We start from the raw sequence: 25,401 nt of genomic DNA, 5'->3' as shown, positions 1-25,401 counted from the left end.
GCGTATGTTACGTCGGGTCCTGCGTGCTGAAATTCGAAGAAAACCCCTATATATATATATATATATATATATATATATATATATATATATATATATATATATATATCCAGCAGAGTAGCTTTACAAGCGGCTATACACACATTTTCGATGATATGGCGTGCGATTTTTCTAGCGTGTCCATTTCCTTTGTTTCAACCGAGCCTAAGCGCACCGTTGCGCGACAGGCGTGTGCAACTGCAACCGGCTCGGCTCCCTGGCGGCCACGTGCGACGCGCTGAGCAGCCAGTGCGCCTGCAAGCCTGGCGTGGGTGGCCAGAGGTGCGACCGGTGCCTGGCTGGCTACTGGGGGCTGCACCGGATCGCCGACGGCGTCAACGGCTGCTCGCCCTGCCAGTGCTCGCCGCTCGGCTCAGTGCGCGACGACTGCGAACAGATGACCGGACGCTGCGTCTGCAAGCACGGCGTCCAGGTTAGTGGTGTCCATCTCGCTGCCAACATGACAGCGTCATCGATGGCTGGAAACGATGCAGAGAATGTCTTCAAGGAAGTGCGTCTATCGCTCGTACAGATAGCCTGCTACTTGAGCACGTCTCGCGAAGAACACCGATACGGAGCTCGCGCGCCAATCGCTAGGTACGCTTTGTGTAGTAACCGTTTCAGCGTACTGCATCTTATTAGAATACCTTGCGTACAGCCTGCAGTAAAATAGCATGGATTCATGGCGCATGCTAAGTGACGAAGTTGTTCTCACAATTTCATTAGGTCGCACATTCTACGCGAAAAACAAAAAGCTATTTGTGATTGTGTCGGGGGCTTCATGAAGCATAACACTTCATTGTTTTGATTCTGGTCCCTGGCTAATGACGTTCCAACGAATTTATTGAAGCATTCATAGAAGCTAACTATGTGTATTGTTGTGTATCTTGTGTAGGAAGCTAACTATTGTTGTGTATTTTTTCCTGTTGTTTTGTTTCCAGCAGCGTTTCCAAGTTATTTGCGGAAGCGCTGTATTCATAGTGTAACCTTTGTGATTATTCACTGCAAACCAGTTTACCACTTAATCATATCTCGCGGGAACTGCACATCAAACGTTTTGCGCAGTATCATGTATGAATGGATGGATGGCTACAAGTTTCTTGTACGTCCGGCAAGGTTTAACGCGACCCGGGCTCAGGTCTCCCACAGGGGCACGTCAGGGCCCTGCCTCAACGCCGCCTCACGGGCTTGCTGGACTGCCCACATCTGGATTCCGAGGTCTGAGTTGCGCAGAGCGGCCGCCCACCTCGACGACAGGGTCTCCGGAGTAACTGTCATCCCTCCTATAACTAAATCGCACTCTCACAGCATGTGTTTGAGTGTTGCTGGGGCTTCTTGGCGCAATTTGCACGTGTCGACCTGATGCTTATCTGGGAAGAGACGTTTCAGAAGGAATGGATTAGGGAAGGTGTTCGTCTGGAGTTGTCGCCAGGCGACGGCCTGCCTCCTGTTCAATTTGGGACTCGGCGGTGGGTATATCCTTCTGGCGTTCAAATATGCACTGCTTATGTCGTTGCATCTGGTGAGCCTGTCCCGTTCTGCTCGAGAAGTGTTCACTATCGTGCGAGAGGCGTTGTCCTGTTCGGCGCGGCGGGTCATGTCTCGCGCCGTCCGGTGCGCCGTCTCGTTTAGGTTCGGAAGCGCGTCGCCTTCCGTGGAGACGTGCGCGGGGAACCATATGATCCACGAGCTCGCGGTTTTTGGATGTGCCCGCTTTCGCCAGAATGGACAGGGCTTCCCTGGAAATTCAACGTTTGGCCTAATTCTTTACGGCCGTTTGCGAGTCACTTAGTACGACTTCGCATTCGTGTTCTGTGAGGGCCAGCGCAATCGCTACTTCCTCCGCTATTTCTGAGTGTTTGGTGTATACACTGCATGTGGTTCTAATTTTTGACTCTGTGTCTATGACTACGGTGGTGTATTTTTGGCCGTTCGCTTATTCGGCTGCGTCGACAAAGCGCGCGTTTCTCTCCCTGCCGAATGAACGGAGCAGAGCCTCGGCTCTTGCCTTTCTTCTACCTAGGTTGTAATCGGGGTGCACGTTTCTTGGGATGGTTGCCACCGTAATGGTCTCTGATTTTGTTGGGGATTTGTATTTTCTAGCTGTGCTGGTTGTGGTACGTTATGCCGAGCGTGTGCATAATGTATCTTCCTGTCGTAGTGGTCGACAGGCGTTCGAGCTGCGAGATGCGTTCTGCTTCGGCTATTTCTTCTGGGGTTTTGTGTATGCCCAGCTGAGCCAGGAGCTCGGTGCTCGTCGATTCCGGGAGGCCCAGGGCTATCTTGTACGTTTTCCTTATGAGCGTGTTGACCATGTTCTTTTCCGCGACGTACCAGTTGTGGTAGGCGGCTACATAGGCGATGTGGCTGGCAATGAATGAGTCGATCAGTCGAATGACGTTTTCTTCCTTCATGCCCGCGTGTCTATTGGTTATTCTCTTCATGAGTCTCGTGGCGCTGGTGACTTTGCCTTCGATCTTCCTCGCGGTTTCGCCGTTAGCTCCGTTGGCCTCAATGATCATTACGAGGATTTTCATCTTGCTTATTTTGGGGATTTCGTTTCCGTCTTGGGTGTACAGGCCGATTTCGTCGTACTCCCGGGGTCCTCTGTAGCTCTTTGGTGGCATGCCTCTGCACGTGGGCCTGTAAATGAGTAGTTCGGACTTGCTCGGGGAGCATTTCAGGTCCGTTCCTTGGAGGTACTCTTCCACTTTGTGAATGGCCGTTTGTAGTGCGTGTTAAGTTTGCCCGTCACAGCCGCGGTCTGCCCAAATCGTTAAATCGTCTGCGTATATAGCGCAGTATCAGGTAGTACTGAGAACAAAACGGGCCACTCTGTCCTCCTCTAGCATCGATGTTGTCACACTCGATTTGCCGTCACCCGCTTCGCCGCACACATCTGGCCGCCGTTCTAAAGGTACGTCCACACTAGCGACAAAAACGCAGACGACACACCGCGCGCGGCGAGCGGTGCTGTCGCACGCGGCAAGATACACGAAAACTCCATTTCTACCTCAGGTGCAACGCTGTGGAAGCTACGGACGAAGTCCGGTTACCAAAATTTATTACTGCGCGCGTTTCCGTCTATGGTTCGCAGCGTGACAGCGGCGTTTGCTCGCGCGAGCGCTCATGTACGTGAAGCTGCCGCGACGGGCTGCAATTAAAGAATTCCGGAAAGAAAATTGATTTAAAAGACGTGTTAGCAGCCGTATAAGTACACGGCTTGTTTCTATGGGTAAATTATTTTTGTTTTCATTCAGAACTGAGCCTATATATGAAACGTTTTCTCAAAAATCGGGTCGAGAAACACCGAACTTTTTCTAAGTGCGAACGCAGCCACTGCAAGAAGTATCTCAAGCCTCCACAGCCTTGCATCTGATTTATGAAACGGAGTATAGCAACGCTAGCAACAACGCGTTTCCGCATTTGTCTTAAGGCTATCCGGCTACGCGGAAATGGTCCGAGCACAGCACAGTTGATTTCGTCGGCACGAACTTATATCTCTCCTCGCCGCACTGCGCTGCAAGCTTCTTGTCCTTCGGGAACCTGTGAAACACCACATCGTCTCGCCCGCGTGTGTTCGCGCAGCCGAATGCTGCAAAGAACGAGGGCATGTTGGGCACCCTTGGCTGTAGGCACTCACGCAGCACAGAAGGAAAGAACAGTTTACGAAAATCGCAAAACAAACGTGAGCCGCGGCGGCGGCAAATCTCTCGTAGCGTCGTTCAGTAAAGCGCAGGACGGAAAGAGGCATGCCAGCGCATGCCAGCACGCCGGTCCGGCAGCTCGGTCCCCGCCAGTGACGTCACTCTCGCCGATTCTCTCCTCTGGCAACCACCTCACCCGGCGCTCCGGGAAGCGATGGGGGTGTGTCCGCGGGGGTGATTTAGAAAGCGATTTCCGCCCCTTATATTAACAAAACGAAGAAAAAAATTTCGGAACCGTAAATTATTAGGTCTCTTCTTCCCAATCCCAGGAATTCATGGAAATTAAAAACCGTTTCAGCTTCCCTTTAATGAGTGGGCCCATGTCCGGCCCCGGCCAGTGGCTTCAAGCCGGAGTCTGTCCAGGGTCTGCAGTCTCATGCCCGAGCGCGGCCCGGTCCCGCGGCTTCAGGCCTGGGCCTGGCCCGAGCCCGGCCCGAGCCCGAGCCCGCCGAAAAACGCTTCGGACGGCCCGACCCGGCCGGCGGGCTGGGCCGACACCGGGCATTTAGGGCAGCGTGGACAAGTGCAGTGTTCTAGGGCAATAGGCGAAATAGTAACAAGAGCGAGGTGGTGCAACGCACTGCGCCGTTTCAAAGGGTACGTTGACAGCATCCATCCATCCATTGTAGGGCCTCTCTGAGGAAAATTTGAAAGTGCATGACGACTAGCGTGCCTTGTTCACTATTTTGGTATATGGGACGGAGAAATTCAAGACAAAGAAAAAGGAACGAGCATTGACGATCTCGAGGTACATGCGCGTACATTATTTGCCGCCGCTTACCCCGAGAAATATACCAGCCATATTCTACTAGCCTCACATAAGTTACAGACGTTCTAGACATATTTATTGGCAGTGTTTTCGTGATGGAACGGGAAGAAAGCGTAAGATTCAAAGGAAAACGAATATATTTAGTCAGGCAGGAAGGTCAGTCCGGGTTAATGCGCTCTGCCGTCCTCCCGAACTGGGGAAGGGGAAGAGCAGGGCTGGATGGATGCCAACACAAATAGATGTGCGAGTATACTCTGGCGAAGAAGCGGGAGTGTTATAGCGCTGAGTCTAGTCCAGTGTCTTGCGCAAATTTCAACGATGAGTGTGCTGTTCTTGCAGCGTGGCGCCAGGACTCAAGATCGATTCAGAATGGTCTGGTTTATTCGCTTGCTGCTGTAGCAGTCTGCAGTGCAAGCTGGTTAGACTCGATATGTGTGAGCGTGCGTCTGACACTGGTAGTTTTCACTTCCAATTACATCAGCATACGTCACCCGCTAAGGTCTATTTCGTCCATCCAGCTTGTGTGCCACTGTCTCAGTTTCAGCGTAGAGAGATAAGAGATAGGTTTTGCTCATAAATGATAAACCAGTGTGTGTTAGTAATTCCTAAATCATTACTATTAGGCAGTATGTCGTAAGAATTAACAAAACTCGCCAGTCATAATTAACTTTCAAAGGGAAGGACGAAAATTCAAAATTCGTAAATGCTGAGCCTCCTGTAGGCGATAATATACAATGTATCGCGGCCCTTATCATCAGGAACGTTTACGCTCAAGTGCACGGTCATTTAAAAAGTGCAGCAACAGTATAGGCTGCCGTGCATATTGCCTCAATGAGGCCTTACTGCAATTTCTGCTGCATAATTTATTACATAGCCACCCTATAATCTCGCCTTAGTCATTGATGGGTGTAAATTTTTGCGCGTGTATGACTAATGAGCTTCAAAGTTATGGTCTTCTAGTCTGTAACACTTGGAATTCCCAGTGATGGACCAAACATTTGCATCTAGTCTAAACGCAATTTCAGAATGAAAGGTTTATTATTTTGGCAAGCAGGATTGACATGTTTAAAAAGAGCATTGCATTTCATTCCCCCTCGCGTTCTTCCTCGTTTAAACACGCATTCTTTACCAGAAGCTGAAACAAAGCGTTCAACGACTCGTTTAGGCCTACTTCTCCCGCTCGATGGCACGCACGTGCAATGGATTGAAAGTTCTTGCGCCCGGTGTCATCGGGCACTGCAGTATTTGGCGTCCTCAAGCTGACATGACGGGCGCGATTTACAAGCCGTTCTGGCGGGGATCTCGAACATGCTGGACGGGCGAAAGGAAAAAAAAAACGAGGTGCGTCGTCGTGTCACGCAGGGCATGAAGTGCACCGAGTGCACGGATCCCGGGGCGCTGCTGGGTAGCCACGGTTGTGCCTCAGCGTCTGCGCCTTCGCCGCCATCCACTTGCGAGCAGTGCACGGGCGGACCAGAGGAAGGCGGGCCCGTCTGTGGCTCGGACGGCAACACTTACGCGTCGGCCTGCCAGTTGCGCCAGTTTGTGTGCCGTCTGCAGCGAAACTTGACCGTGCGCAGTCCAGGGCCCTGCGAGGAGGCTCCCCCGTCACCTACGGCAGGGCCCGTTCGGAGGTCGACGGCCCACAGAGACGCCGCCGTCGACTCCGAGTTCCAGGGTTGGTTCCAGGGCAGCCCGGGAGGCGACCCCCTGGGCGGGTTCCCGCCGCTAAGCACGCGACCAACGGCGGCCACTGATGGTGACTGGACCCCTTTCTTTCTTGATTGGCAGAACCAGTTGTGTTTATAGCCGTGGCGCCATGTGGTGATGTGGACAAGCTTTGCGGTGCAGTCAAATGCGACTGTGACGAGCGCATTTTCGAAGCTTTCATCTTGACAACCACTTAATTGAACATGAACAGGTGTGGGATACCGTATCAAGCACTAGACGCTTCTAAAAATATCGCCGCAAATCTGTCGCCGCAGGTGTATGCCCGCCGATTGCCACGTCATTTTTCTTGGTGGTCAAATATGTCCGGCAACTGGCAACCCATTCTGTTTCGCAGTATAAAACGTGTATGAATGAACGATTGAATTAGTAAATAAACACACAGACTGTCAAAACACGAATGCAACTACGAGTGCCGGAGAGCTCAGTAGAATCTTGTGCATGAAAAGTAGACGTTATTTTAATTTTCACTACTACTAAAGAGCGAAGGCATGCAATTTGGCAGAGCTTCGTAATATAAATCAATGTCGCCAACCATTCCGCAGAAAGGAGTGATGAACCAACAAGTTAACTTTTTTTCTTAGAATCAACAAATATAGGAAAGATGTCCATGTACCTAAACGGTTCGGTGCAGCACGCCGCCCTCACGTACGGCGACGCCTTATCAATGCTCAGGCAGAAATGATGCACCCTGCAGCAGCAGTAGAAATACACTCCTCTGTAACGCAGAGCCCCAGGAAGGCCGTCCTCCTGTCGCCGGCACCGAGGAGGAGGAGGAGGAGGACATCCGTGGTGACGAAGAGCGAGCGCCGCCAGAGTCCCCGCCACTGCAGCCGTTGCGCGTGCCCCAGTTCTCCGGCCGCTCTTTCCTGGAGCTGCACCGGCTGCAGGCCTACACGGGTCTGTCGCTCGAGCTGGAGCTGAAGGCGGACGCGCCAGATGGGTTGCTCCTGTATAACGGCCAGACCACTTCGGGTGCCGGGGACTTCGTGTCTTTGGCGTTGCGAGACGGGCACCTCGAGTTCCGCTACAACCTCGGCTCCGGACCCGTGCTGCTGCGCGCGCCCAAACCGCTCACCATGGGTCGCTTCCACCGGGTGGTGGCGAAGCGGTATCTAAAAGTGCGTATACCCTCCGAGAAGCTGCTCAGCGCCGATAATCGTAGGCCTCCTAATTAGCTAAAAAGTAAGCCACAGCAGTATAAGCCGCTCCTCGAAACAACCATGTATGGTACCCGTAAATATGTGCGAATCTCGTGACTACTGATCGCTACTTGCAGTCTTTGCACTCACTCTTTAAGAGGCGCAGTGATGACCTTGCGCATTTTATTTCATTTACAACGCGGATTCTCCTCGAGCCATGCCAGCAAATTAAACCAATTATTCTATGTTAAGTGTGCCTATGCTAATGAGAACACTCCGGGGGTCTGCTGTGCGTCTAATTTCGCGATGAGCGCTCGTATTGTGTACATCCTCTCGTCCTTTGTCCGGGTTGCGCTACCCACCCATACTAACATGTTCAATCACCAACTCGCCCAGCTTGCCGTGTTAAGAGCAATATAGTGACAATCGCATCCCCGATCGAAGTAAAACGATAAGACACATCATTCGTTTGGCCATGCGGTGTTCCTGAGCGAGCGAACAACCCTTTTCCTACATGGCACCTTGTACTGCAGAGTGGGGACTGGACGAGGCAACATATGATCGTAATTATAACAATCACTGCTCAATCTTATTAACCTGTGGAGGCGGCAGTCGCGCTGTAGAAGCTGTACACGTCTATGAATCGCATATAATAATTGTGCACCCCTACATAAAAGACGTAGCCAGCTGGCTGCGGAGCGGCCTCGCGGCCGCCGTTCCCGCGCTCTAGACAAAAGTGACGCCGATTGCACGTAGTTAATTATCCTATTCAGATGTCGAAACTGTTGAATGATAGCTGTTAAAAGCTGTTAAAGAGCGGCGGTGGGTAGAGAAAACACCATGCGATACATGAGAAAGAACAAAGCGAAGATTTAGAAACCAATGGTGACCAGAGTATGTTGCCACCTGTTCGGAAATCTTTTTAGATAGTGACCCAAAACTGGTTCCTGTCTATCTGCCTCCAGAAGGGCTGTTTAAAGTGCGTTAGCTAAAAAATCTGAACTACTTACAATTTAATTAGGAAAAGTACCAAAAATATGTCAATCACGACAGCAGTCATAACTACTGATCCTACCACATGAAAAGAAAATGGCTGGGCATAAATTTAGGTCGGCTGTGCGATGAACTAGGATATTTAAGCTGTCATCAGTATTAAGTAAGCTATACCCGAAAAAGAAAAAAAATGTTTATCTTCAGGTGGCTGTATTTCAATTGAAATGCTATAACATCAAAAACTATTTATGGTTTTAAATTGTCCTAGTCCATTGCACATCTTACTGTTTAAGAAAGAAGGATGTGACGTTAAATTGAAAAATACTGCTTTATTCAAATGTTACGAGCTTCTGCGCTACAAAAAACAAATGAAAATGAAGTTTCGAGAAAAAGAATAGTTAAGTTTTCCATACATTTAATATAGATCAATGGAAGGCTGTGGGAGGCTAGAACCCACCAAGCTCATAGGTGGGTTCCTCCTAAGGTGCCAGGAATTCACCTTTACATGCTTTGATAGCTCATCGTTTCTTTCTTCGAGCTTCTTTCTCGTCAACCGTCGACTGACAGTTGCAAGCTACTGTGGTGAAGTTGGCAGGATCAGTGCCAGCATGCCTCAAGATATCCAGCTTGCCATTATTTCCGTTGTTGAAATGATATACACAATAGTATATTTCAAAATAAACAATGCATAAGCCTATATAGATATATTTAGGGACATACAGCCATTTGAATGAAAAATTGTAGCGGTCACCCATTTCTAGTTTTTTTAATCTTTAAAATAACTCATACCAACTAATCCAAACGTATCCTGCGCACAACCGTTTGTTTTAATAATCGAAATCTAGGCTTTGCTTTCAGCAAATGTTAGTTTCGGTTTCAGGACGATCTGCAGGCAGTTCTAAAAAACAACATACCTTTTAACCAGAACCGGTCAGAGACGTAATTTTTTCTGCACCACGATTTTGATTGTATGCAGATTCCTCAGTTACCAAAAAAAATCACCTTCGGGAAAATAAAAATTTTGATAGGTTCTAAAACATTTTAAACGAACAAAAAAACATTTTAAAACATTTCAAAATGAAATAAATAGAGCGTTGTAGGTCATATGTAGAACAAGTTTTTGGTTTACCTTCGTAAACAGCTATATTGGGGAGAAGGGGAAAAAATGGAGAATATCTAGATTTTGGCGGTCGTAGACGTTAGGAAGGGGGTGGCGTAGACGTTCAGATAAATCATTTGCGTTGAGCCGCAGGATACTGAAGAAGTGCTTACGAGGCTTTCTTTGCTGATGTGTGTGAAGCGTAGCTTCCGGGCAATACAGATCGTCAAGTCACACTGGCCGTTGTTTTTGGAAGCAGGAACATTTGTCGAGTTGGTGGGCTCATCTATTCTAAAACCATAGCTATCGCGGGAAGAACCCATACAATTTAGAGATACAAATATTGATCTCAAAAATGCCCCACAAGTATGCTCAGGTTCAGAGAATACCGGGCCTAATACATATCATTTGCATTGACTTCCAACATTGACGTAAGTTTTAAGACGATTTGGATCAAAGAACAAGTGGGTATAGCGGATATTCTAATTGACATTAAGAGAAAAAATGGAGCTATGCAGGTCATGCGATGTGCAGGTTAGATAACCGTTGGACCATTCGGGTCAGAATGCGTACGAAGAGAAGGGAAATGCAGTCGAGGACGGCAGCCGACTAGATGGGGAGAGGAAATTCGCTCGCGTAGTTGGAATCGGTTGGCACGGGACAGGGCTAATTGGAGATCGCAGGTAGAGGCCTTCGCCCTTGTTACGACTTTGCACCGCTGCACCACTATGACGACTTTGAGGTGGTCCCGTAGCGCTCGTCACCCGTTTCGTGATAGAGCGTTGGTAGCGAAGACTCCGAGTCAGGCGTCGGTGAGAATAACAAAAGGGATTTCATACACTATATGCAGGTCATTATAAAGGACATGATCGGATCGGCACTGGGGCCGAGAGCTCACAACAAACGCGACTGTTCCCGCTCGGCGACGTCCGGCGAAAACGCGTGGCACATTTCACCCCAATCGAGGGCGGCACTCTGCTCCCGGTGGGTCGGCGGATCCGGTTTTGGAGGCGGCCGCCTCGCAGCTTTATACTCCCCGAGAACCATTGTCACTCAAACGGCCCAATAGAAAGTCAGCACTTGACGGTCGTCCAAGAGGTCCAACCAGCGACCGCGCTGGCCACCCGGTTCAAAGTTCGCGCGCGCGGTGACCTCCAGGCAAAAGGAGGTGCGGCGCCGGGCTGTCTGGCACACGGCGACACGTTTGAACATGTTGCCCGCCGATGCTTCTCCGCAGGACACCGCTGCCTGACGGCTCAGCATCTTGACTTGTCAAGGGAGAATTTGGGCGCTCGCAGGATAAATTCTGCATCTTGCAGATTCGGAATTCGGGCTGGTGGTAATGGCAGAATACCCTGCAATGGACGTAACGTAGGCTGCTGCTGCTACTACTGATGATGATGATGATGGTGATGGTGATGATAGTACAGTGAATCAAAAAGAACTACAAGCAACTATTCATAGAACCATGTCATCGCCGCTTATGGCAAAACGCAGAAGCTAATTCTCTTGGTATTTGCTCATAAATTCCTGGCGGCAGTAGGAATTCTGCTCTACCGATCACGAAATCGACCTTATCGCTCAATTAGGGAGAAAAGTGCACCATGCTTTCTTTGTGCTTGCGGTATTCCTACCTTGGATATAAGAGGCGGAAATCACTACGCTGACGAAGAAATTTTAGATTATGCAAAAGCATACGAAAACAGCGAATTTACAATGCTAAAGCTGTTCATAGGCCAGCAAGCTTGCGGCGCATTCTCGTCTATGCAAGGAAAAGCGCAGTAGTCGAAAAAAGGCTAGTAGGTAATCGTAGAACAGGTGCGAGCCTCAGTACTTGCGCAAATACTAAGAATGGGTAAATTCAAAAAGCGTAAACAGGAGTCGCAGCTGCCAACGTAGGAAGGAATTTACACGGTAGGGTTGGAGTACTCTTACGAGCATACGCAGGTCAATCTGCGCTGCTCTAGGTGAGGCGTTGGAATGCGCTGTGGCGAATTATTGACTGATAGCCAACAATGGCGTGTGCTTATGCATTTGGGGCGCACTCTGATTCATCATTTCAAAGTTGATTGAGCAGTTTTAGTGCATATTTGTATTTGCCTGCGCTGCCATCGAAGACAGTAACATTAATGCTGCGCTGCTTAGTGCCTGACAGGCTTTTTTTAATATATGGGGTTTTACAAGCCAAAAACACTTTCTGATTATGAGGCACACCGTAGTGGAGGACTCCAGAAATTTCGACCACCTGGGATTCTTTACCGTGCACGTAAATCTAAGTACATGGCTGTTTTCGCATTTCGCCCCCGTCGGAAATGCGGCCGTGGTAGCCGGGATTCAATCCCGTGACCTCGTGCTCAGCAGCCCAACACCATAGCCACTGAGCAACCACGGCGGGTACCTGACAGGCTCTGTTTGTCTGTGCGCACAATAGCCTGAATAATCATACTCTTCGTGACATTCTATTGGGTGGTAGCAAATAATAGAGTGGTGTCCATCCCTGACAATTGTCACGTTTTCAGTGATTTGCTACGTGCACTTTTATCGTCTTAATTTCTAGTTTGAGCTTTCCCTCGCTCATCGGGCTGCGGATGGTTATTTTTCCACGCTCTTTTGTGGGCTAAAGTTTTCCATGCGTGATGAAGCAGCGAATGAACGCCTAAATGTTTCAAATTATCAAAACTTGACTAGCCGTCCCGAACCTGCGATAGTGAATGGCCAGCGAAGTTGGTAGAAAACCACTGAAATGTCATCGACGGGCATACGATATGTTTTATTGTTCTGCCTAGTCTTAGCAAGACACCGCTGCTGAGCATTACCATTTTGCAGTCCTCGGCGCTCATCGTATTCCCGCTGCTCTTCGTGAGTCTTTGCCTGGTCTACAGATAGCGGTCTTGCAGTGAACTGAATGAGTTGTAGGCATATCTCCCATTTATATATGAAGTTTGCTGACGTCACTCAATGACTCGTATGCTGCTGGTGCCCCTTTCCCACCGGAGCAGCTTAAGCAACCGTAATCTTTACCGGGAAACACACGCGTGGAGAAGGAACGTGCCTCGCATTGTTCACTGGCGCCTTATCATCCATCATGCGCTATCGACGCTTGTTTTATGCTTTACTTTATGGAAATCAATACTGAGCTGTGCGTTGTATGCTTGATTCCAAAGGGGATATGCGCTTTCTATCTGTTCAAGTTTTTTTTTTTTGCTTCGCAGTAAAACTTATTGCTTTGCGACAATTTGCTATGGTGTTCCTTGCTATCAGCCTCAGCGCTCTAATATATTGCTCGTAGTTTCAATCGAGCGCAAATTCCAAGTGACGTAGTGCCTGCACGTGACATTCTTTTCTCATCCCTTGGTCTACGGTGCGAGCGAACGTATGCGTACGACGGGCGGCAATCATCTATGATATGAAGCGGGAGGTCACTACCATGACCGTTTGACACGTGTAGTTGTTTATCTCTCTCGGATGACCACTTTGTCACGGGCTAACAAAGGTTAAACGTTATCGCTCAGCGCAGGACGCGCCTGCACGTATCGGAAGTTTGGCAAATATTATCGATGCTTCTATTCGTTGTCTGTCGTCACCGAACCTTGTGTAATCGCATTGTATGCGCGATACGAATGGTTCAGTACTTTCTGGAAGACACTCGGGCTCCAGCAATTATTCTGGAACCTTCGATGACTCGTGCACAAAATCTGACGCGCTTGCCCGGCAGATAAGATTTCGACGATCGACGAATATGTTCGTCGCTATCATTGTGCTTTGAGTGTAGCCTGTCTTTGTGCGCTCACATTCGCCCAATAAAAACTTAGTATCATTATTCACTGTCCTGCTACACTAATCATTACCGTCCCTACAACGTGACAATATAAAAAAATTAAATGATGAATAAAATCACCTACCACCATTATTGCGAAATTCACGTACGCATGAACGTGAAGCTCTGCAATAAAATCCGTCATGAACGGGGTGAACAATGGTGAACAATGGTCACATGAGTCCTCCTGTAGCTAATTGGATGAAATGAAAGCAAACAAATACTTGTCTCTGAGGGAAAAACTTTTTGAGCTGACATCTGTCAGGTTGGTCTATGCCACTTGATTCAAGTGAACTACAAAAATCCATGCCGCCATGAAGCTTCGTACAATAATAGGTCAACTGGGTGTCGGTATAAAGCGGCCTGTGATCAAATATGTAGAGTGTGATACGACGGCCACCTGTCATTGCCGGTAATTGTTAAGGTGCATTCGGTTAAACAATGACTACACACTATAGACTACCGCCCAATATCTAGGCACTTATGCGAGCCTGTCAGGGACTAATAACCTATAATAATTCCCCTTTTATTAGTTGGTATTTACTTAGCAATGCACTAAGGAGGGTGCACTTACGGTAATTGACAGTGTACATATCATATCTGGGAATTTAATGAAGCTTCGGTTGGGTCGACTCGTAAGGCTCCACACACGCAGGCCCAAACACGCACGCGCCCAAACACGCACACGCCCAAACACGCGCACACAAACAAGCACGCAAACAAACAAACGAATTTGTATACGTAACCACACACCCGCGTATCACGCAAGTGACTTCTTTCTTCGCAGAAAAACGTGCGCAGCATAACACGCGCAGCAGATATTCGTCTTGAGACTGGTTGGAAATACTTATTCCAAAGCCCGAACTAACATCAGATGTAGGCGAAATGGTGTCACATTTCTTTCATTCGATTCCCGCAAAGTTCTTTCTATATTTTTCTCACTTCCCGTAACAATATCTCCATAGGTGTTTGTCAATTAAGCGCAAGAATTTTCTTCCAGACGCCGACAGTCTTACAGTGCTCCGCGCCTGACGCAAAGCAGTTAAATCAACATGACGTTATAAAAAAGCCAACCACAGTGACCTGGTATCGCGAATGTGAATCGTGCACTACGCTGAGCGTGGTCACTAAAACGCGTCGTGTCAGCAAGATCGTCGTTTGAGTCGCTCGCATTATGCCGACTTGTGCGCTCTCTCTGCGACGCACACTTTGATCACTTAATTCACTTTGTTGCGACGAAGCTGCGTACTTCATTTTAAGTGCAAATAACACGGAGACACAGAAAAAGCAACAAAAGACAGCACGAGCGCTAACTTCAAACTAAAATTTATGCTCGGAAAACCACAAGTTTTTATCTGTCGACACAGAGCAAAAGCACATCATTGTCAAGCGCGCTTCAGAGCCCCCAAAATGTTTAAAATAGTTTTCCAAGTCAATCGCGACGGTGTGCATAACAACACATACACAAAAAAAGCTCCGACATCATAATACATGGAAACAAGCTCTGAATCAAGCCCTTATCATGTGTGCACCGAGTATGCAGTCTCACTAACTCGCCCTAAATTTCACCTTGTAAAAGCTTACTTTCTAGTACGTGTTCGAAAACTAGTATTTCTAGTACGTGTTTTATGTGTGCGAAAACTTCTATTCTCTAATTCCGCCTATATGCCCTCGCGCAATCTACATCTGCCGCGCAATAACAGCTTCCTGGTTTGCTAATATTTCGTTATGTTTGCCAGAAGTACAAGTTCTTTGTGGTGTGTTGCGGCCTTCTACGGGACACGCAAGGTGGATGTGGCGGTATGCTCAATGCTGGGCTATGGCACTAGGTAGGATTCTTCGAAAATTGCCTACGTGCGGTCTGCCGAGAAAGCTGAGTTGAACCGAGCTCTCCGCGAAGCTATCAAGTTTGGATAAAGGCGTCCAACCAAACCACCAAGTGGATATGGTGCCAGACAAGCCCGTGTTTGCCTTCAAAAAAGAATCCAGACACATTACAAGGTTCAAATTTGAACCTGAATAGCCAGCCCACCCCTAGAGAGTAAGAGAAGACGCTGCGACTCGGACCCAAGTTTTGCACAATGCTACGCCGGCTCAGCTGCTGACGCTGTCGAGGGAGGTTGCGGCTCGCGTCTCAGAGGAGTCCAGGAGCGCATGTGTCACCGAAGGCGTGAGTGCCGTGTTTGGCCATCAGTCGTCTCGCACCGGGAATACCGGTTCTCTCGTTGACTTCTCAGCTACGTCAGGCCTCACGGCAGTCGTGTCGTACGAGAGGGGTTTTTAGTCGTCATGAACGAAGATACTTTTTACGAGAAAGGCTCGGCAGCAGTGAACAAGAACTTCCGAAAGGTCATCATCATCAGTTATTAAACCCAAAACGCCCCAATGGGCATTACATAACGGGGGGGGAGGGGGGCGGCATCAGTCAGAACAGCAGAAAGAACGATTACGGCGAGGAAAAATGACAATTTGCGTAGAATTCATGTCGCAGAAAACGCATGAGCACAGGGTGCTTCAAAAGTTACATCCATACTACCTAGAGGCTTAGCAAGTAACAATAGTTACAGCATACATAAATGTCACATATAACTATATGGAAACGTAATGTGCGCGGGCGAACTATTACCGTGATTCTGAGCAAAACAGGTTTCCTATTAGTTGTTTGAATTTTCGCGGGTCACGCTCTGTAACGATCGATTCGGGTAAGTTTTTCCATTCCACAAGGGCTACATGAAGAAATTATTAAGCGCGGTGGTTCTATCAAAAAGTAGTTGGATGCTGGTAAAGTTTAGTAGGTGGTGTGAATAGAGGGCGGGAGGTAGAAGTAAGGAGCTATGCAAGTTAGGAAAGTAGTAGTACAATTTATGAAATAAGCAGAGTCGAGATACCTGACGTTTCACGTCTAGAGATAGCAGGTCGAGATACTTCCTCATACTATTGATGCTCGAGTGGCAGTTGTGGTTACACGTCATGAAGCCAGCAGCACAATTTTTGCACTGTTTCTAGTAGCCTACTTAGGTAGCTTTGATGAGGGCGCCAAATTGATGAGGCGTATTCAAGTTTAGTGCGAACGAAGGTTACGTACGCTAATTGGCGGGGTGAGGGTGGACACAGAAACAACGTTCTTCTAATCATCGTCATCATCAGCCTGCTTACGCCCACTGCAGGGCAAAAGCTTCTCCCATACTTCTCCAACAACCCCGGTCATGTACTAATTGTGGCCATGTCGTCCCTGCAAACTTCTTAATCTCATCCGCCCACCTAAATTTCTGCCGCCCCCTGCTACGCTTCCCTTCCCTTGGAATCCAGTCCGTAACCCTTAATGACCATCGGTTATCTTCCCTCCTCATTACATGTCCTGCACATGCCCCCATTCCTTTTTAATGATTTCAACTAAGATGTCATTAACTCGCGTTTGTTCTAGTAAGATCTTGATGAGGGCTAGTTGGTTCATACTTAGAACTGAGGTGAAACAGCGCGAAAAAGACGAGGACACAAGGAAACAAATACCACAGACAAGCGCTGACTGCCAACTGGAAGTTTATTTGAAAATCACCGGACATTTATAGCTTTCATCAGCATAGGCATGCGCACATCATTCACAAAAACATCTGCAAATCATCATTTTAATCTTTCTTCCAAAAATGTTATTTCTTTTCCCGACAAGGCAAGAGAGGGAGTGCTCACACATTTATCGCCTTCCTTTCTTATATGAAAGGCCTCTATTATCTCCCTTTCCTTCTTGCTCTTTCCTTTCCCTATGAATTTAGTCTTTTCGAATAAGGGGGTGCATTGACACTTGTTACAGTGTCCAGCTAAATGACTCCCATAGCCATTCTTTAGGTTAGTGCTGTGTTGACGAGCTCTTTCATTGAAGCACTGTCCCGTTTGACCTATATAAGATTTCCCACAGCTTAACGGTATTTGATAGATGACATTGCTCCTGCACTCAGTGCAACGTGTTTTATGATTAGTGGTGCACAAGTGCCTTTCGCGCTTGTTCATGCGATTGCATATCGAGGACAACTTGCACGGGGCACTGAAAACCAAATTGATATTATGTCTATTAGAAACTTTCTTCAGATTGTGAGACAGCTTACCTACACAAGCTGCCATACCTACACAAGCTGTCTCACAATCTGAAGAAAGTTTCTAATAGACATAATATCAATTTGGTTTTCAGTGCCCCGTGCAAGTTGTCCTCGATATGCAATCGCATGAACAAGCGCGAAAGGCACTTGTGCACCACTAATCATAAAACACGTTTCACTGAGTGCAGGAGCAATGTCATCTATCAAATACCGTTAAGCTGTGGGAAATCTTATATAGGTCAAACGGGACAGTGCTTCAATGAAAGAGCTCGTCAACACAGCACTAACCTAAAGAATGGCTATGGGAGTCATTTAGCTGGACACTGTAACAAGTGTCAATGCACCCCCTTATTTGAAAAGACTAAATTCATAGGGAAAGGAAAGAGCAAGAAGGAAAGGGAGATAATAGAGGCCTTTCATATAAGAAAGGAAGGCGATAAATGTGTGAGCACTCCCTCTCTTGCCTTGTCGGGAAAAGAAATAACATTTTTGGAAGAAAGATTAAAATGATGATTTGCAGATGTTTTTGTGAATGATGTGCGCATGCCTATGCTGATGAAAGCTATAAATGTCCGGTGATTTTCAAATAAACTTCCAGTTGGCAGTCAGCGCTTGTCTGTGGTATTTGTTTCCTTGTGTCCTCGTCTTTTTCGCGCTGTTTCACCTCAGGTCGCGTTTGTTCCCTCGCCCAATCGGCTCTTTTCTTATCGCTTAACGTTACACCCATCCTTCTTCTTTCCATAGCTCGTTGCGTCGTCCTCAATTTAACTTGGTTATCTTCTAATATAACCAGGTTTCTTTGATGCATTATTCACAGGTTGACTAATGTGTTCGGCCAACGTTAAGTTGCTACAGATTAAGACGCCAAGGTGCTTGTACCTGTCTACATGTATTAGGCTCTTGGAAGTTATTGAGTAGTTGTATTCCCAATTAGACTGCTTGCAAGATACTCGCATAACTTTACATTTGGAGCATTAGGCTGCATCATCAAATGCGAGCACCAGTTTTCTATCATGTAGAGATAGTTTTAAAGTAGCTCGTGGCATTTAGTGGTGGTTATGCGGCGTTACAGGACACAGTCGTCAGCGAATAGTCGAATCGATGATAAAATTCCCCATAGCAAGTGATTCACATCAATTAAAACGAGTTGAGGACCAAAAACGGATCCTTGAGGGACTCTAGAATTTACAGAAATCATGGCGAAGTGATGACCACCGATAAATTTGAGCTATGAACGATCAGATGAGTAGGATTTAATCCACGAGAGGGTCAAGGGGTCAAGGTTAGTGTGTGAAAAGGAAACGAAGGTGAGATACAGAGGTGTAGAACTTCTCAGGAATCTTTTGCTAGAGAAATTAGCGAGTGAAGTGAGATAAAGGAAGGGACTAAACACATAAATGACATAAATCAAAACGCAGAAATCTGATCTTCCGTTTAGAGCAATAGTATCGGAGAGGAACACATGCCTGTTTCCGGTGTGAGGGTTCCTTCAGAATCATTCAGAATCTTTATGTGTGGAGGACCTTTTCTCAGTTCCTTGCTCTGCTTATGTTGTAGATTTTCTGTATCAGTGAAACCGTGTAAATTGCCGAGCCTTTACCATTGAGGCCGAAAGACTAGATTCTATGCCACACGACGCCTTGATGCAGAGCGTGAAAGAGTACATCGCGAACAGAAGGATGAGGCGGCTTTCACTTCCCGTTGTGGTGTTTCGATGAAAGATTCTTTAGAGTTGTCCGTTTATCTCCGCTCTACGTTCACTTCCTGGGAAGCTAATGTCTATCTTCAACGTTCAGGTGTACGTATAGGGTCACGAGTAGAGCCTTTCCTGAGTCACATTTTTTTGCCTAAGGTGGCCCCAGTCAAAGTGAGGAATCTCGGTGGTTTGGCTCTCAGTGTCGTGATATACATGGATGACTGTCTAGTTTGGCAATAGGATCAGCTTCAGCCAAAAGGTCGCAACAAGTGTTTAGTATGCTCAAAAAGCAGCGGCTAACTTCCAACTTTTTGTTTGAGACCCCAAACAAATCAAAAGATGCGGTTCCTAGACCTGCAACTTCCGCTTTGTGGAGGAAACGCATGCTGGAAATAGATGTCCCTCCTAAGCTTCCGTTCGTGCCATTCAAAATTTGTCAAGTATGGCATAGATTTTAGCTGCGTTTGCAGGTCCTAGGGACTAGAAAAACAAAGCGTGGAAGGTCAGGTAACAAAACTTCGTGAAGCGTTTGGCCTGGGGCTGTTATTACCACAACTAGTTTTAAGAGCCGCAAGGCCAAGAATGTAGGAGCGTAGTGCGCACCAAAGGAAAGCGTTGAGAACAGGAATAAGTATGCGGTAAAAGCCTATGCTCATGTGCTTTCGCATCGCTAAAAAAGTGGCCTCCCAATGTAATATTGATGTTTTAACACCTGAGAACAAGCTAGGCGCTATTCGTCCAGCTCTTTAAAAGCGCATGCACAGGAAAGGAACACCGAACAAGCTCAGTGCATCACGAGACTCTACAGAAACTTCGTTGCATGTCCAAGAAATGTTGTGTACCTTGTCCTTTTTTATGTTGACATAAATACATCGGACAGACAAGCCTCTGCCTAAACATTAGATTCATTGAGTACGACCGCTCCCTAAAATGGTCACCATATTCGCAACCCGTTCTACACGACACAATTGTGCTCTTTCGGTTGCAGGAGCTTTCTACATTCACAAAAGCGGTCCCACGGGTGTCAGCTAGCCCTCACTTAACCTTCACACAAGTGAAACAACATATCTCCACAAAGAATTTTTCTTCGCTGGTAACACAACGCTATCAGTGCACACATGACAAGGGCCTGATTCAGAGCTTGCGTATGTGTCTTACGATCTCGGAGCTTTTGGTTTTTTCTTGTGTTCTTATTCGCATAGTCGTGATTGACTTGTACAACTATTTTAAACATTTTGGGGAATTGGAGCGTGCTTTCGCAGTGATGTATTAGGCTTTTGATCAGTGTCGAAAGATGAGAATCCGTGGTTTTGTGAGAATAAATTTTAGTTTGAACTTAGCGCTCTTTGTGCCGGGTGTTCCTTTTCTCTGCCCCCGTATTTTTTGCCCTTCAAGTCAAATATGCAGTTTCACAAACTCGCCCAAAGTTCACCTTTTATTGGTTGAAGCTGCGGCATTTTGATTCTGCATTTCTCATTCAGGTCTGCTTTCGCAGCTCTCGTTGCCTTCGACAGGGATCCTATGCGAAGGGATCGCGTGTTTCGTCGTAGGCTCAACGACACTGTAGGCCTTATGGGCGGCACTGTCCGCGGAAAGAGCTCGCATTGAGGATATAACTGCAGCTGCAACCACGTGCAAGGCGATCGCAAACCATACAGGTAAACGTGCAGGTGCTAGGGGCCTTTTCCTGAGGCCATATTGACACGCGTACTTATCTTTATCGGGCGACCACGTTTCGCCACCTAACAAATGTTGTCGCACAGCGCGGGACGCGCCTGCATGCATCCGAAGTTTCTGGAAAGTTATCGTTGCTTCTATCCGGTCGTCTGTTGTCGCCGAACCTCGTGCTATCAGATTTCATCGCGTGACGCGAATGGTGTAGAACCTTGTGGAAGGCACGCGGGTCCCAACGATTAGTCTGGAACATTCGACGACTGTTGTATAAAAGCCGACGCGCTTGACCCGCTGATCAGATTTTCGACGATCGCCGACTGTGTTCGCCGCTATCGTTGTGCTATAAGTGTAGCCTGTTTTGTGGGCCCAGGTTCGCCCAATAAAAGTTAGTTTTGTTGTTCACAGTATTGCTACTGTGTTATTCAACGTCACCACCACGTGACATCTGGTGGAGGTGCTTTACGTTCATGTACAGGACGCCCCCGACAAGCCGTAATTCAAGCCCGGACCGCAAAGACAACACCAGCGCCGTCCCGGAACATCGAGCAAGCCGCCGGCTACAGCAGCTGCCCCCGGAACACGGAATTCTACCAGAGACGACCAAGAAGAGCGTCAGAGAAGTTCGTCCAGAGCCGACCAAGAAGACAGCCCCAATGGCAGCCGGAGCAGCCCCAATAGTTCTGCAGCAGCCCAGGGAGCTACCGACGTTCCGCGGTTCCACATTTGAGGACCCGGAAAGCTGGCTGGAGACGTATGAGAGGGTGGCTAAGTTTAACAGTTGGGACAGTGACGACAAGCTGCGGCATGTCTATTTCGCATTGGAAGACGCCGCCAGGACGTGGTTCGAGAATCGGGAAGCCACCTTAACGACGTGGGACCTGTTCCGAAGCGGCTTCTTGCAAACGTTTACAAGCGTCTTGCGAAGAGAGCGAGCCCAAGCTCTACTAGAAACTAGAGTGCAGCTGCCAAACGAGACGATCACGATCTTCACGGAGGAGATGGCCCGTCTTTTCCGGCACGCCGACCCGGAAATGTCGGAGGAGAAAAAAGTTCGCTTCCTGATGCGGGGCGTCAAGCAAGAACTTTTCGCCGGACTTATTCGTAACCCACCGAAGGCTGTGGCTGAGTTTTCTGCAGAGGCATCGATGATCGAGAAAACTCTGGAGATGCGTACCCGCCAATATAACCACCAGGGGCACACGCCGCAGTATGCCATTCAAGGACTGGGTTCGGACGACCTTCAAGAGACCATCAGGGCCATTGTGCGCGAAGAACTGCGCAAGGTCCTGCCTTCGTCGCAGCCTCAAGTAGCTTCCATCGCTGACATCGTGAAAGATGAGGTTGAGCGATCGCTTGGGGTTCCTGAGGTGCAACCTCAATTGCCGCAGCCCCAGCCAGAAGCGATGACCTATGCCGCCGTCGCACGCCGTCAAGGTCCCCCTCCGCGACCACGCCAGGGCCCTGTAACGACGCAATTACGTCGTCCGCCGCCGCCGCTGCCAGCACGCCCACCCATCGCCCAGCGCACCTACGCGAGGAAGACGGACATTTGGCGAGCCCCCGACCACCGCCCGCTCTGCTATCACTGCGGAGAAGCCGGCCACGTGTATCGCCGATGCCCATAACGGGAGATGGGACTGCGAGGTTTCGCCGTCAACGCTCCGCGCCCACAGCAAGGTGAACGCCCTCGCGATATCGCCGACTACCTCGCCGCTACTCAGTGGAGCCCTCGACGACCATCCCGTTCGCCGTCACCAGGCCGCTACCTGTCGCCGCGGCACCGTCCATACACCGGCCCAGCCCATATCCGGAAAACTAAAAGCAGCAACCGATGGAGGTGCGGTTGCTGTTCGTCGAACTGACGAAGATCCTCCGCCGCCGACGAAAACGACGAAGAAACTATCTCGACGACCTAATGAAGACACGCCGAAGTCCCGACGAAGTCAGCAAACCAGGACTACACCGAGGAAAGACGACTTGACGACGCGACGTTCCAGTTTCAGTTCAACACGACGCAGCCGTGATCCGACGCCAAGACCTAACTGCAACGCCAGACAAAGAACCACCGACCTCGACGTGCTTCTCGACGGCCACGCGGTTACCGCCTTAGTGGACACCGGTGCTGATTACTCCGTCATGAGTGGACACATCGCCGCGCAGTTGAAAAAGGTTAAGACTGCATGGGAAGGCCCTCAAATTCGCACCGCTGGAGGACACCTGATTACGCCGACTGGAATCTGGACGGCAAGAATAACCATTCATTTCCGGACTTACCCTGCCACCTTCGTTATCCTCCAACAGTGTTCACGAGACGTCATTCTCGGTATGGACTTCCTGAACCAACACGGCGCAATCATCGATCTGAAGTCGAGGTCAATAACGCTGTCGGAAGATAAAGCGATACCGCTGGAGAGCCTTCGTAGTCACCACGCCTTGAGTGTGCTCGAAGATCAAGTAAGCATCCCGCCTCGCTCCAGCATTGTTATTTCGGTCGGCACCGAAATACCCGCTGACGTAGAAGGCGTCATCGAAGGCGACCAACGTCTACTGCTCGACCGTGAAATATGCGTCGCAAGAGGGATCGCTCGACTGCACGGAGGAAACACGAGAGTGTTACTGACAAACTTCAGCCAGGAGTTCAAGCACATCAACAAGGGCACGACGATCGCATAATCGAGGAAATTCTGGAAACGAGCAATGCGTTTGTCCTGTCGGATTCTGTCGCATCCACCCAGACGACCGTAGTTCCCGAGTCAGACTTCGACATAACTCCAAGTTTCCCCGTGATCAAGCGGCAACAGCTCAGAAGTCTGCTTCGACGATACAAAGACTGCTTTTCGACGTCATCGAAGATTCGACAGACACCTGTCGCAAAGCATCGCATAATAATCGAAGAGTGCGCTCGACCACTCCGCCAGAGCCCTTACCGAGTTTCGACGCGAGAACGCGAAGCTATAAGACAACAAGTCGACGAAATGCTACGCGACGACATCATCCAGCCCTCGAAAAGCCCGTGGGCGGCTCCAGTTGTTTTAGTGAAGAAAAAGGACGGAACCCTGCGTTTCTGTGTCGATTATTGTCGACTGAACAAAATCACGAAGAAAGACGTATACCCCCTCCCACGGATAGACGACGCATTGGATCGGCTCTGCAATGCTAATTACTTCTCATCGATGGACCTCAAATCTGGCTACTGGCAAATAGAAGTCGACGAAAGGGATCGCGAAAAGACCGCCTTCATCACGCCAGACGGCCTCTTTGAGTTCAAGGTTATGCCCTTTGGACTGTGCTCGGCGCCTGCAACGTTCCAGCGCGTCATGGACACGGTATTAGCAGGATTGAAGTGGCAGACCTGTCTCGTTTACTTGGATGACGTCGTTGTATTCGCCGGAAATTTCGACGATCACCTTAGGCGGCTTGCCACAGTACTAGAGGCCATCAAGTCATCAGGGCTCACTCTGAAGCGAGAAAAGTGCCGCTTCGCTTACGATGAGCTTCTGTTCCTAGGCCACGTCATCAGCAAGTCTGGAGTCCGCCCTGACCCGCAGAAGACAGCTGCCGTCGCAAAGTTCCCTCAGCCCACCGACAAGAAGGCAGTGCGTAGATTTCTTGGAATGTGTGCCTACTACAGGCGATTTGTCAAGGACTTTTCGCTCATCGCTGAGCCGCTGACACAGCTAACTAAATGTGACGTCGAGTTCCAGTGGGAAACGCCGCAGGCCAACGCATTTCAAGAACTAAAACGACGTATGCAGTCGCCGCCCGTACTTGCGCACTTCGACGAGCACGCCGATATCGAAATCCACACTGACGCCAGTAGCCTAGGCCTCGGTGCCGTCCTAGTCTAGAGAAAAGATGGACATGAACACGTGATAGCTTACGCTAGCCAGTCGTTGTCAAAAGCGGAAGGCAATTATTCTACAACCGAAAAGGAATGCCTCGCCATCGTTTGGGCTACAGCGAAATTTCGCCCTTACCTATAGGGCAGGCCATTCAATGTGGTCAGCGAGCATCACGCGTTGTGTTAGCTAGCTAACCTAAAGGACCCTTCAGGACGGCTGGCACGGTGGAGCGTCAGACTACAAGAATACGACATCACTGTAACATACAAGTCTGGACGAAAACACTCAGATGCTGATTGCTTATCGCGCGCCCCCATTGACCCACCGCCGCAAGGTGACGAGGACGACGACGCCTTCCTTGGAATAATAAGCGCGGAAGACTTCGCCGAATAGCAACGAGGAGACCCGAAGCTAAAAGCCCTAGTCGAGTACTTGGAAGGGCACACCGACGTTGTCCCTAGGGCATTTAAGCGTGGATTGTCTTCGTTCACGCTACAAAACAACCTGCTCGTGAAGAAGAACTTCTCACCAGTCCGCGCCAGCTACCTTCTTGTTGTACCATCAGCGCTGCGTCCAGAAATACTGCACGCCCTACACGACGATCCAACCGCTGGGCACCTCGGATTCTCCCGGACGCTCTCGAGAATACAGGAAAGGTATTACTGGCCGCGTCTGACCGCCGACGTCGCCCATTACGTCAAGACATGCCGAGAGTGTCAGCGACGCAAGACACCACCGACAAGGCCAGCAGGATTACTACAGCCGATCGAACCTCCTCGCCGACCACTCCAGCAGATTGAGATGGAT

General features: G+C 48.8%; 1 protein-coding gene across 2 annotated transcripts in view; it reads left to right on the top strand.

The window, feature by feature from the left end:
- LOC135902239 (agrin-like) overlaps positions 1-25,401 on the top strand; it is a 615,148-nt gene that overhangs the window by 468,648 nt on the left and 121,099 nt on the right. For both annotated transcript variants that reach the window (XM_065432212.1, XM_065432210.1), the window contains exons 9-11: positions 225-469; positions 5,875-6,271; positions 6,970-7,361. In XM_065432212.1, the coding sequence (XP_065288284.1) occupies positions 225-469; positions 5,875-6,271; positions 6,970-7,361 (1,034 nt within the window). The remainder of the gene's footprint in view (positions 1-224; positions 470-5,874; positions 6,272-6,969; positions 7,362-25,401) is intronic.

The sequence above is a fragment of the Dermacentor albipictus genome, chromosome 6 (genome assembly GCF_038994185.2).
Source record: "Dermacentor albipictus isolate Rhodes 1998 colony chromosome 6, USDA_Dalb.pri_finalv2, whole genome shotgun sequence".
Lineage (NCBI taxonomy): Eukaryota > Metazoa > Arthropoda > Arachnida > Ixodida > Ixodidae > Dermacentor > Dermacentor albipictus.
The sequence above is the reverse complement of the archived record's forward strand: the minus strand, read 5'-3'. Positions and strand labels throughout refer to the sequence as shown.